General features: G+C 35.9%; 1 protein-coding gene across 1 annotated transcript in view; it reads left to right on the top strand.

Moving 5' to 3' along the window:
- LOC122789359 (anthrax toxin receptor 1-like) overlaps window positions 1-14,897 on the top strand; it is a 1,490,698-nt gene that overhangs the window by 1,133,894 nt on the left and 341,907 nt on the right. Inside the window, exon 17 of the mRNA XM_044056748.1 lies at window positions 12,966-13,046. Coding sequence (XP_043912683.1) covers window positions 12,966-13,046 — 81 coding nt within the window. The remainder of the gene's footprint in view (window positions 1-12,965; window positions 13,047-14,897) is intronic.

Here is a 14,897-nt window from a genome sequence, read left to right as displayed (position 1 = left end):
CATTTTTACAAGTGGGGGTATCGCAGAGATTGCTACTTTCAGCATGTTACTTGGTACCTTAATAAAGTTGAATATAAATTATAATTAGAACTGCAGTGCAAGGAGAAGTGATCTGAGTTGAGTGCTGCTTGTTTTTCTTATGCTTTATTTTGACTGGCATTCCAGTAATGTATTTAAAAAGTAATTTATTTTTTCATGCCTCACAACCTTTCTGTTTCCATCTAGATATTAGATAAGCTGTCATGCAGCCAATGCATTGAAATATTTTTATTCTTCTGCACTTCATTTTGTCTTGATTGGACTCTCATAATGACGGTTTGGCACCCAGGGCAGAGTATTTAATTAAAGTTAGTTTTTGTGGTTTTGAGCATAGCTCCTCCCCTTTCTAGTTGGCTGCACCCTTTCCCATTGACCCCACCCATTCAGCTGCCTCCTTTGATTTGAAGTCACCAGCCGCCACTGTATGTAATGTTTGACTGACAATGACCAGATAGATTATAAGTGATGCATAATATTTGCAACTAAAAATATGTCAATATGATTTGTTTTCATTTATATAAATGTGTGATTGCCTATGCCATAAGTGATAATTTAATAAAGATGTCTAAAAGACTGATAATAAACCTAAGCACATTCTTACAACCACAAAAATAATAAACCTAAAGGATAAATAATACCCTTTTTGACAGAAAAACTGATACAATCTCAGTTATGCAACAATTAACAATTTCTAGGATTAAACTTTGGAACCACAAAGGAAGAAAGTTTTTATTTTAGTTACAGTACACATACAACAATATTAAGATTCAAGCCAACGTTCTTCAGAGTTATTTTTCACTTCTGGGTTCCATTATGTTTTTAAAACATATGCATTTCTTATGATGTTATTCTCCTTTGCTCTCCTTCATAAACTGGGTTCAGAGAATTAGATATATTTTCATAAATTTTTTTAAGGAATTCAATTCATACTTTTAGTAACAACTCCTTCTCCAAAGAGTAGCAAGAATTACAAATCTTTCTAAGATACAGAGAAAATTTTACATTGCTGTTCTATTAAAACAAGTATCCAAAATCGTGTCTAGACAATGAAGTTATTAAAAGACCTTAAGAAGAAGCCATTGGAACACATATTGGGAGATGGAAATTTAAATTATGCTATGCAATGCATTTCGTTAGAAAGACTTCAAAGAAGTGTATTATCTTGTTTCCAGTGCTTAGCTTAACATCCACTATGACTGCACTATTTTCAGTGATAAATTATGCATTAGTAGCAGTTGAAAATTAAAAAAAAAAAAAAGCAGAAGACATAACATACCAAAAAGGAGAAGCATATGTATAAAAGCAATATTAGTTAATACTAGAATAACAGTTCCACTGAGTTAAGTTTAAATAGCAAGTTACTGGGTAGTTCCTGAAAAGTGAAAAATTAAATTTCAACTATTTATTGGAAGACAAAATAAGAAACAAACCACCCAAAAGATGAACGCTCCTGCCTGGAACAGTTTAAGCAAAGTCAACAAAGTATATCTCATGCAGGTGCGAAATGGCGAAGAGTTCGTCGTAATAAAAACTTAAATGATCCAAGTTAAATACATCCAAGGCTTGCAGTTCTCGAAATGAATGCAACCGAAGTAATTCAGCAAATAATTTATTTGTGCACAGTGAGCGCTTTCACCCGAAGGCTTTTTCAAACTATTACAGCAGCCATTATTCACTTTGAGTTTAAATAAAACAGTAAAAGCACACAATTGGTCAGCACAGTTTCACCTAATTTACATACATGATTAAAAGGCGCGCTTAGCGCTTCATCTAAAATCAATACAAAAAAGAAATAAAACGCACAACAACAAAAATCATACCCATCCGACCCATTAACTACTACACGCTTCAAAAAGAAAAATGTAAGATATAATGTTCGTATGAGCTACAAATATCCTATACTCAACCAACATTTCCTACATACACTTCACACTGTACTTTCTAACGTTTCATCTAAAATTACTGCTGGGTGACTAATATACAAAACATAAGTCACACAGCAGCTATCTACACAAACACACTGCGTAAATCACAATCACACTATACAAACCACTAACTAATACATACATCAAAAATCAATAAAGATGCAAGATCAAATGTCCGTCTGGGTTAAAAATACCCTGTCCTTAACCAAACATTTCTTGCATACACTTCTAAACTTATTTAAAATTTATAAGAATATGACTAAACACTATTCAAATAACTAGCTCAAAATGTCTGTTCAAAAAATACATATATCAAACAGACAATGAATATATGTCATAAAGTCCATAAGCATAATAAAGACCATAAATGCATACACGCTTAAATGGACAGAACCAATCTATAGCCATCATCAAGCCCACATGAACATGTAGGGAGAAAGCGAAAGACAAACAAGGGGGGGGGGTATAACCCTAAATCTACAGATATGACCTAAACCTATACTAACAAAGGGGCACAAAGTAGATATTATCTAGTGGAGTATAGGTATGGATCGTCATAGGATGGATGTAGATGTATAAAATATATAATATATATAAAAAACGCACCCAACAGCGTACGTCTAATCAGATAGTAGTTTAGGCAAAACTGTATATATAGAAGAATTATTACATTCAGGGCTTCATCAACCTTTTCTTTCGTAAAATAGGATTTAATTGCACCCTGTCATTCAAACCGGGGTACATGTCAGATCTCATCCGTATGATCCATTTCAACTCACATTCCAATAAATAATTGTCAACGTCACCCCCTCTAACACTAGGTTCTACTCTCTGTATCACACAAAAACTGAAATAATGTTCAGATCCAGTATTTCTAATATGCTTAGCTAAAGCATAATTCATAGAACCTAGGTGTATATGGTACACATGGTCTCTTACTCGTTCTCTCAGTTGTCTAGACGTTTTCCCTATATAGAAAGCGTCACAATATGTACATTTGGCTAAATAGACAACATACATGCTCTTACAACATGTTCTTGTCTTAAAACTATATTCAAAACGAGTAGAAGGATGAATAAATTCCATTCTAGTGTCTATGAACCTACACTGATTACATTCATTACAGGGGCGTGCATTGTAAATTTCCCCTGTGACATTCATATCATGAAAGAATGATCTATGACATAACTTACGTTTGAGGTTTGGTTTATTTTTATAAACAAAATTGGGATCTGACCCTACTAATATGTTAATTTCTTGGTCTAATTTAAAAATGTCCCAATACTTAATTATTATCTCCTTTATATCTTTAACATCCCTTGTAAAGTACAATGAAAATCTAACATCATTCCTCTCCTCCTTTCCTTCACTACAATCCATTTCTATCCAATCAGAAAAATATGGGCGTGCTTTACTATTCCTCAAATCCTGAACTATTTTAATTTTCTTGTTTAATCTAACTCACCATACCCTCTTTCCAAAAACCTACTAGTTAAGTTCTTAATCTCTTCTATATAGCCTGAGGCTGTAGGACTGAGCCTTGAGGCTCTCATCATCTGCCCCTTCATAATATTGTCAAAAACAAATCTCGGATGCATGCTACTTCGGTGCAATAACGTATTCCTAAAACATGGTTTTCTATGAATACTAGTATTTAACAATCCATTCTGCAACCTATACAGGTTGACATCTAAATAGGAAATATACTCCTCAGAATAATTGAGTGTAAATTTAAGAAAACTGGTCATAGAATTCATCTCTCTGACGAAAGCAAGTAGGGACTCCTCAGACCCCTTCCAAATGAGGAAGAGGTCATCGACAAACCTCCGATAGAACCCAACATTGTTCTTAAAGGATGCATTCGGTAAGAGGAGCTCAGCTTCCCAGTCAGCCATTACTAGGTTGGCGTAGCTATTGGCACACGAAGTGCCCATAGCCACGCCATCCTTCTGAATGTATACCTCTTCACCGTATACAAAAACATTATTCTGAAGAACTATTTCCAGGAAAAGTGTAACTAAATCAACAGTTCTAGCATCAATCTCTGTCCTGGTATTTAAATACCTTTGCATTCTCAGAATGCCTTCCTCATTTGGTATCACTGTAAAGAGGCTGACAACATCCAACGTAACCAACATGAAATGTTGGTGAGTGTCCAGCCCCCTAACATACTCATACAGATCCAACAGGAACTGTTTACTATCTTTCAAAGTAAACTGATTTTCATCCACTATAGGTCTTAAATAGTGTTCAAGAAAAATGGAGAAGGGTTCAGTCACCCAACCTTGACTTGCCACAATAGGTCGCATAGGTGGCTTTTCTATTGATTTATGGACCTTCGGTAGACCCTGAATTATAGGAATCAGTGGTTTATTAACCTTCAAATACCCAAACAATGTGTTTGATATCAAACCACTCTTGAGCAAATCATCCAGGGCATCGTAGATCTGAAAGACCTTTACCTCTACTTCTTCCATTTCTATTTTCTGATAGAAATTCCCATCACTAAGTAACTCCTTCATACTTCTATCATAATCTGACCTGTTCATTATCACTACAGGTCCTCCCTTGTCTGATGGTCTAATAACCAAGGAGTAATCATTACACAATGTTCTCAAGGCCTGCCTTTGTAAAAACGTAAGGTTTTGTTTAGATCTATAGCTCCTATTATGTTTCCTGTCATTATAGAATTCATGCAGTTCATTCTCAACTAATTTTGAATAGGTATCTAGAAGTGGGTGCAATACTGGTGTATAGACACTATTAGAGCGGAACAACTCTCTCTCTCTTCCACTAATAAATTATTGTCACAGCTTCCAAAATCCAACCTTAATTGCACCTTTCTAATAAATAACTTAACATCTATAATTGAATCTGTGATGTTACTATCACATGTTGGGATAAAACTAAGCCCTTTATTCAGGACTTCCTCTTCATATTTACTCAATACTCTGCTAGATAAATTTATTATTAATGATTCTGAACTCTCTCCCACATTTTCTTTAATGTATGTCCTGCTGGTTCCTCTCCTGAACCTTTTTGTTTGTACCTGCCCCTGCTCTGAGACCACTGTCTCCCTGTGAACCGTGAGGCGGGGATCGGGAAAGGGGCCTGATGTATAGTACTGTTGTTGCCTCCACTTATATTTGGTAAACTACTACCTATAATCTTCTTTCTAACGGAGCCACTTTCAATGATGGAATTTCCATCATTCACTACATTAAGGTTAGTTGCCCCTTGTATTTGTGTAGTAATTATTTCTCTTTCATCATCTATTTTATCCTCCATTCTGACATTATCACCAATAACTGTAACATGCATTCCTTCATTCAATCTCCTCTCTTCATTAATGACAGATGTAGAACAAGCCTCCATCAAAGGATGCGATTCAGTTACAGGTCTTACTACAGAACTTCTATTATTATCCCTAGAATTACGCATCCCATTTACATCTTGATTAGTAACGGAATTATTAACACTGTTAAAACGCGGCCATGTAAAGACATGGCCGTTTCTAAAATCCTTAATGTCTCTTAACAGTTTAGTCCTTTTTTGTTCCAAAAGTCTCTTCTCAAAAATGTGGACATTGTCCATTAACCTGTCAAGTCTAGTCTCAACCTTGGTTGTCTCATACTTTGACATAATTACATTAAACTGTTCATTCACTTTTGTGCGGAGGGCTTCCTCCTCAGGCATATGGAAATCGTTCAATAGTCTCATATAGTCATAGCTTAATGTCAAATTTAATTGTTGCCATTTCAAAAGTAATTCCGGTTCTGAGTTACCTGAAGTAGGCATCTTTAAAACACGAAGGCCTCGAGGAACAATTTGTTTGGCTATATATGCTTCGAAGTGCTGCCGTTGCAGCTGCAGCCTCTTTAGTTTAAGGAAATCTAACTCCAACTGGTACAGCAACATGGATAATCCAGCATCTTCAATAATTCCTTCTTCATTCGAATCAGACGCCAAATCCGGTTCATAACAGAGTAAAAGATTCTCTCTACCAGATACAAAATCAAGGAAACGCGTGGTCTTCCGGTTCAACGCCCCATTCTCATCCGGTCTATACGGCAACTCAATGTTGTTACTCTTCACACTCTCAGCCATCTCCCTCGGGTGGTACTCAAGAAAAACGTGTAAACAAAATAAGAAACAAACCACCCAAAAGATGAACGCTCCTGCCTGGATTTAACAAGAAAATTAAAATAGTTCAGGATTTGAGGAATAGTAAAGCATGCCCATATTTTTCTGATTGGATAGAAATGGATTGTGTGAAGGAAAGGAGGAGAGGAATGATGTTAGATTTTCATTGTACTTTACAAGGGATGTTAAAGATATAAAGGAGATAATAATTAAGTATTGGGACATTTTTAAATTAGACCAAGAAATTAACATATTAGTAGGGTCAGATCCCAATTTTGTTTATAAAAATAAACCAAACCTCAAACGTAAGCTATGTCATAGATCATTTTTTCATGATATGGATGTTACAAGGGAAATTTACAATACACGCCCCTGTAATGAGTGTAATCAATGTAGGTTTATAGATACCAGAATGGAATTTATTCATCCTACTACTCATTTTGAATATAGTTTTAAGACAAAAACATGTTGTAAAAGCATGTATGTTGTCTATTTAGCCAAATGCACGTATTGTGACGCTTTCTATATAGGGAAAACGTCTAGACAACTGAGAGAACGAGTAAGAGATCATGTGTACCATATACGCCTAGGTTCCATGAATAATGCTTTAGCTAAGCATATTAGAAATACAGGATCTGAACATTATTTCAGTTTCTGTGTGTTACAGAGGGTAGAGCCCAGTGTTAGAGGGGGTGACGTTGACAATTTTTTATTGGAATGTGAGTTGAAATGGATAATACGGATGAGATCTGATATGCACCCTGGTTTGAATGACAGGGTGCAATTAAAACCTATTCTAAGGAAGAAAAGACTGATGAAGCCCTGAATGTAACAATCTCTTTATATATATAGTTTTGCCTAAACTACTATCTGATTAGACGTACGCTGTTGGGTGCGTTTTTTATATATATTATATATTTTATACATCTACATCCATCCTATGACGATCCATACCTATACTCCACTAGATAATATCTACTTTGTGCCCCTTTGTTAGTATAGGTTTAGGTCATATCTGTAGATTTAGGGTTATACCCCCCCCTTGTTTGTCTTTCGCTTTCTCCCTACATGTTCATGTGGGCTTGATGATGATTATAGATTGGTCCTGTCCATTTAAGCGTGTACGCATTTATGGTCTTTATTATGCTTATGGACTTTATGACATATATTCATTGTCTGTTTGATATATGTATTTTTTGAACAGACATTTTGAGCTAGTTATTTGAATAGTGTTTAGTCATATTCTTATAAATTTTAAATAAGTTTAGAAGTGTATGCAGGAAATGTTTGGTTAAGGACAGGGTATTTTTAACCCAGATGGACATTTGATCTTGCATCTTTATTGATTTTTGATGTATGTATTAGTTAGTGATTTGTATAGTGTGATTGTGATTTACGCAGTGTGTTTGTGTAGATAGCTGCTGTGTGACTTATGTTTTGTATATTAGTCACCCAGCAGTAATTTTAGATGAAACGTTAGAAAGTACAGTGTGAAGTGTATGTAGGAAATGTTGGTTGAGTATAGGATATTTGTAGCTCATACGAACATTATATCTTACATTTTTCTTTTTGAAGCGTGTAGTAGTTAATGGGTCGGATGGGTATGATTTTTGTTGTTGTGCGTTTTATTTCTTTTTTGTATTGATTTTAGATGAAGCGCTAGAAAGCGCGCCTTTTAATCATGTATGTAAATTAGGTGAAACTGTGCTGACCAATTGTGTGCTTTTACTGTTTTATTTAAAGTCAAAGTGAATAATGGCTGCTGTAATAGTTTGAAAAAGCCTTCGGGTGAAAGCGCTCACTGTGCACAAATAAATTATTTGCTGAATTACTTCGGTTGCATTCATTTCGAGAACTGCAAGCCTTGGATGTATTTAACTTGGATCATTTAAGTTTTTATTACGACGAACTCTTCGCCATTTCACACCTGCATGAGATATACTTTGTTGACTTTATTTATTGGAAGAGAGTACCAGATAGCAGAGATATGTTTTACAGATATTCTTTATGAGTCACAAAGGGCAAATAGTAGTTTTCTGGGAGAAATTATTCCTTCTTGTAGTGATCTAAAAGGGTAGATGTAAGAGCAGATGGTTTACCCACAAGAAGAAGCCAAAAGTACAGTTTGAAAATCATGGTGGAACAGTCAAATGTGGATCTCTTGTAGTGAAAGGAGCAGTATTTATGGAGTTGGGAAAGAAGCAGTGCTTAAGACACTACTTGTGTAATATTGTTGAGATGGTTTTCAAGCCTGTGGATGAAATGTATTTATTTCCTTACCTACTTATTTTTGGTAAAGTACTTCGATATAAGAAAGTTAGCTAACTTATTGGATGTTTAGGATGAAGGGGTCCTTTAGGATCAGGCAGCTGACCACTGCTATGGAAACAGATGTACCATATCGGTGACTCTTGAAATTTTTTTCTGTCTGCCCTACTCTACTTTCCAATTTCTTATCTACTCCTTTCCTCAGCACTTAAGTCATGAACAGTGTGGCCAGTGTGGTATGTTATTTCTCCCGACTACTGAGCTTTGCTGGGTTGCCCTACCTGTCATTCTGTGCCAGCAGCTGTTATTGTGTGCCCCAGCTCTACATATCACAGGATGCACTATTTCAGGTACAGGGGGACAGCTTTGTTTTGATCATCATACCTCTCAACATCTTTGAGCAAGAAATCTGGACAAAGCCATAAATGATGGGGGTCAAATGCCCAGAAATAGGGACAAGTTTTAAATATCACTGTTACAAACATAGAAAGTTGATAGAAGAACAGATTTTGCATTAACATACATTTTCTGAAAATTATGAAGTCTGAAACTCAAATGTCTGTCATTATTTTCTGACTTCATTCCTGAATGATTTGCCAACGATTTACAAGAAAACTATAATTTTATGTTAAAATGAAGTACTTGTGAGTAAGGATTAAAAATAATTTTGTTATGGTAGCTAATGATGTGTGTGAGGAACAAAACAAAAGATAATACAAAAACTGAGAAATTGGAAGCTTTTTATGGACATGGATAGCAAGATAAAAGTAGTCAAAATGGTTCTAGTCTCTAGTCTCTTTTTTCATACACAGGTCAGGCACATTTTTATCAAGCACAGCTGTGGATAGCAAGTAATAAAGAGAGGGGAAGATGGCAAGAGTCAAGTGGGATAAGCTGATCCTTCCTGTAGAACAAGGTGGTTTCAGATTACCTGATTTAAAGGGGTATTTCAGAGCTACATAGTTAAGGCTCCTATACATAGAATGAGCAGAAAGCTGTAATTCGAAGTGGAAAGGGATGATGCTGAAACAGGCAGGAAGCTCAAGAAACAAGGGCTGGGATTTTGGCTCTAGAACCTTAAGGAGAATAACAATAACCATACAGAATATTATATTCAGAAAGTAGTAAAACTTGTCAACATTTCAAAGTCAACATAGGAAATGAGAAAGGAGCGTCTGCTGCTATGGATTACTGCAATTAGGGATACAGAAAATAGGCAAGAGGGGGCTGGAATATATTATAATAATAATTAGAGTGGGGAAAGGTAACTGAATGGGAAGAGGTCAAGAATTTGTTTGGGCTGTAGACTACTGATTGCCTATACTCTGATATCAATCCTTGATAGGAAAAACAAAGTGAAATAAATGGGGGATCCTAATTGAAAGGCCAACACTGAATCTAGAAGAGATGTTGCTATTAAAAATGGATAATTAGCATAGCATGTAAAATATTGAATGTTAACACAGTTACTAGAAAATGGAACTGTATTAGAAGTAGTGAACATCGTAACAGAGATAAACCAACTGGAAATGGGATCTTTAGAAAAGGGTAGGAGCAGATTACATGGCAAAATGGGAATTGCAGGAACAATACACGGGGAGTAACATTTTGGAGGAGGAATGAGGTTTAAAAGAAGACAGAATTTGAATGAGCTATGTATTGTTTGACAATGACCGGATAGATTATAAGTGATACATAATATTTGCAACTAAAAATATGTCATAATGATTTGTTTTCATTTATATAAATGTGTGATTGCCTATGCCATAAGTGATAATTTAATAAAGATGTCTAAAAGACTGATAATAAACCTAAGCACATTCTTACAACCACAAAAATAATAAACCTAAAGGATAAATAATACCCTTTTTGACAGAAAAACTGATGCAATCGCAGTTATGCAACAATTACAATTTCTAGGATTAAACTTTGGAACCACAAAGGAAGAAAGTTTTTATTTTAGTTACAGTACACATACAACAATATTAAGATTCAAGCCGATGTTCTTCAGAGTTATTTTTCACTTCTGGGTTCCATTATGTTTTTAAAACATACGCATTTCTTATGATGTTATTCTGCTTTGCTCTCTTTCATAAACTGGGTTCAGAGAATTAGATATATTTTCATAAATTTTTTTAAGGAATTCAATTCATACTTTTAGTAACAACTCCTTCTCCAAAGAGCAGCAAGAATTACAAATCTTTCTAAGATACAGAGAAAATTTTACATTGCTGTTCTATTAAAACAAGTATCCAAAATCGAGTCTAGACAAGGAAGTTATTAAAAGACCTTAAGAAGAAGCCATTGGAACACATATTGGGAGATGGAAATTTAAATTATGTTATGCAATGCATTTCATTAGAAAGACTTCAAAGAAGTGTATTATCTTGTTTCCAGTGCTTAACTTAACATCCACTATGACTGCACTATTTTCAGTGATAAATTATACATTAGTAGCAGTTGAAAATTAAAAAAAAAAAAAAAAAAAAACAGAAGACATAACATACCAAAAAGGAGAAGCATATGTATAAAAGCAATATTAGTTAATACTAGAATAACAGTTCCACTGAGTTAAGTTTAAATAGCAAGTTACTGGGTAGTTCCTGAAAAGTGAAAAATTAAATTTCAACTATTTATTGGAAGAGAGTACCAGATAGCAGAGATATGTTTTACAGATATTCTTTATGAGTCACAAAGGGCAAATAGTAGTTTTCTGGGAGAAATTATTCCTTCTTGTAGTGATCTAAAAGGGTAGATGTAAGAGCAGATGGTTTACCCACAAGAAGAAGCCAAAAGTACAGTTTGAAAATCATGGTGGAACAGTCAAATGTGGATCTCTTGTAGTGAAAGGGGCAGTATTTATGGAGTTGGGAAAGAAGCAGTGCTTAAGACACTACTTGTGTAATATTGTTGAGATGGTTTTCAAGCCTGTGGATGAAATGTATTTATTTACTTACCTACTTATTTTTGGTAAAGTACTTCGATATAAGAAAGTTAGCTAACTTATTGGATGTTTAGGATGAAGGGGTCCTTTAGGATCAGGCAGCTGACCACTGCTATGGAAACAGATGACCCGTATCATATCGGTGACTCTTGAAATTTTTTTCTGTCTGCTCTACTCTTCTTTCCAATTTCTTATCTACTCCTTTCCTCAGCACTTAAGTCATGAACAGTGTGGCCAGTGTGGTATGTTATTTCTCCCGACTACTGAGCTTTGCTGGGTTGCCCTACCTGTCATTCTGTGCCAGCAGCTGTCATTGTGTGCCCCAGCTCTACATATCACAGGATGCACTGTTTCAGGTACAGGGGGACAGCTTTGTTTTGATCATCATACCTCTCGACATCTTTGAGCAAGAAATCTGGACAAAGCCATAAATGATGGGGATCAAATGCCCAAAAATAGGGACAAGTTTTAAATATCACTGTTACAAACATAGAAAGTTGATAGAAGAACAGATTTTGCATTAACATAAATTTTCTGAAAATTATGAAGTCTGAAACTCAAATGTCTGTCATTATTTTCTGACTTCATTCCTGAATGATTTGCCAACGATTTACAAGAAAACTATAATTTTATGAGAAGCAGACCAAAAAGATGAGACAAAAATATGGATTTTCTGCGAAAATCTGTAAAGTTGAGAGGTATAAGTTATATATTCTTGATGTAATACAGCTACTCTTCCAGGATGCTGATATACTGCTGCTTTGAGTATTTCCCCCTGCTTGTCTACTTTCTTGCTTGGCTTTTAACCTGGCATTCTGATGCTATCCCTTGCCTGTTGCATCTACATTTAACTTTCAGGGACTTAGTGCTGACAGACCCTTAGAATAAGCACAACACTACAATACTGTACAAGTCCCAGACATGATCACGGTAAAACTATATGATCATTATAGGGAACAAGGTAAATGTAGCTTATCTGATTAAATTTTACACAACTTTGTTAGCAATACTGCAACTTTTTTTAACAAAGGAAATAAATATGGTTGAGCTTTAGTACAACTCACAGCAGTATCCAAAGCTATTCTGTCTCTAAATGACTGTGATATTGTTTGTAGGATGCTTGTTTTCTCCTTAAAATAAATTTTTGTTTATAATTATATATTCAAATCCTTTTACAACTGCCATTACTGTATTGCCATTACCTTTCTTGGGAACACATGGTTGACAGAAGTTTTTCAAGCATACATTCTATTAATTCACTTCACAATTATTCATCCAATCAATTTTGGGGTCAAATGAATGTAAGTAATCTCAAAAGGGGTACTGTCCCATCATAGGACATGCACATATTCAGTAACTCTCACACAGTGTGTGCACACAACACACACACACACACACACACACACACACACACACACACACACACACACACACACACACACACACACACACACACAGGCACTTTGGAGAAATTCCAATTTATCTACTGTTTATCTATATAATGTACACTAATTTATTTATTTATTTTGCAATGAATGTAAAACATATAGAGATTTTTTTAGATATTTACTGTGTATCCAGAGTTACTTAACATGTGTACATGTCATGTAGAAGCTTTGAAACTAATAGTATGATCATTCTTACAGGGTAAGCTTGATGCTTTGTGGGCTTTGTTCCGAAGAGGATACGATCAGGTTTCACTGATGAGACCACAGCCTGGAGATAAGGTGAGGCATTCCATCTAAAATATAGATTTCATTGTGTTCAGCCTATGGTTGGTATTATTATCAGAGGATTTCTTGCTTCATATATTCACTGGTTAAATGATTTCTGAATCTGAAGTTTATAAACAAAAGAGAACCCGATAGCACATTCTGTTTTAAATCAGTTACACAAGTTTTCTGTCTAATGTTTAACAAAATCCGACCTTCATTTTATTAACATTACACTACTCAACTGTGTACTGCATTTTAAAGGTTGTTTCTCATTCACCTCTAACACAAATAAAAAGAAGGCTTGGGGTTTCATTCAGATGCTTTAATACATATAAACACATCAGGATGGATAGCAGCATCTTTAAATACAAACAAACTGAGTTTACATACATACATACATGTTCACATCTCAACAGCTAACTACAAAATGGCAGTCAGGCTCGCATGTGCTCAGTATTTATACTCTATTGCAAACCCTTGGATAGCTTCTTAAAGGTATACACACACTCATTTATCTACAAAGATTTTGAGTGGGATATTTTATATAATGTTTGCCTAATTCCTATAGGAACAATCTTATGCAATATGTAGGTGAATCCGAGGTGGTGCAGTGGTAGCATTGTAGCCTCACAGCAAGAGGTTCTCCTGTTCGATTCTCGGCTGGAGTGCGGGGAGTGCCTTCTGTGTGGAGTCTGCATGTCCATCCTGCGGTTGGGTGGGCGTTCAAAAGACGTGCGTAAATGGGGATGCCTTCGTTGAAGGTTGGACCTCGGGCTGGCACCTCGGTGTTCATGAAAATCTACTGCCAATCATTAGCGGACTGGAGTTCCGCTGTGGCGACCCCTAACCGTGAAAAGCTGAAAGACAAACAAAGAAGAGTACATGTAAAAATAAAAAAATATATATTGCTACACACTCGTGTGTGCTAGCTTGCACTGCATTTATAGTGTTTTTTTTACTGTTTTAATTTTTTTTCTGCAAAAAAAAAAAAAAAAGTTCTAAGCTTGTTTCCTGCCTTTCCTGTTACTAGAGTAGTCCAGATACAGATTTCCTTCATCCAGGACTGTTTTGCAAGTTTTTGGGTTCCCCAGAGCTTTCTGTGTTAGAGGGAAGCCTTCCAGCTTATCAGTGGGAGTGGTAAGCAGTAGGTAGCCTAACCACAAGAGGAGTGGTTTCTGGCTCCAAATGTAGTTTATTGACCATTTGGGCAGTTTTTCTATCCCTTTCAACTTTCTGGTTTAAAAGCCCATGTTTGCACGCCAAGCAGTGCCGCTAAGCTGGGGTAAACTATTACCGGTGCCAAAAAGTCTGCTCTTCAATTTTTCTCTTAGATCTTGTGAGTTCCCTTCTTTCTTGCATTTTAATTAGCTTATTAACCTAGCACTTCACCAGGCTTTTTGTAGCAATTATTGTAGCACACATAAGTATTATCAGCACTAGATGTCCTATAAGGAAACAGCTCCGGTACTTAGTAATGATGACCATCCCTTCTGGCATGTCTAAAGGTCAGTTCCCTGTGCTTTCTCCTCTTAACCTGGTGAACTTGGGAATTCATAGGCAGTGTAGCAACTGCCTCATGTACACAGACAACCCTCTCCTCTTACCTCCCAACATTCAGATTGTGAGAGATGCATTCTATCTCCAGATTGGAAGCCATGCACTCTCCAGCGAAGACCGGAATAGCTGGTCAAGAGGAGAAGGTCAACACCTGCACCACACCACATGGAACTTATAGCCCTCCAGAACACCCACCATCACAGCTCTCACATAAAAACAGAAACCACACACCCACCTTTGTGGAGGCTCTCAATAGAAATCTTCCCAAACAGCAGAGACCTGCAAGGCAGAAATGCACTCAACCAC

Source organism: Protopterus annectens, chromosome 14.part0, assembly GCF_019279795.1.
Source record: "Protopterus annectens isolate FY-2018-M chromosome 14.part0, PAN1.0, whole genome shotgun sequence".
NCBI lineage: Eukaryota > Metazoa > Chordata > Ceratodontiformes > Protopteridae > Protopterus > Protopterus annectens.
This window is presented reverse-complemented; position numbering and strand designations above follow the sequence as displayed.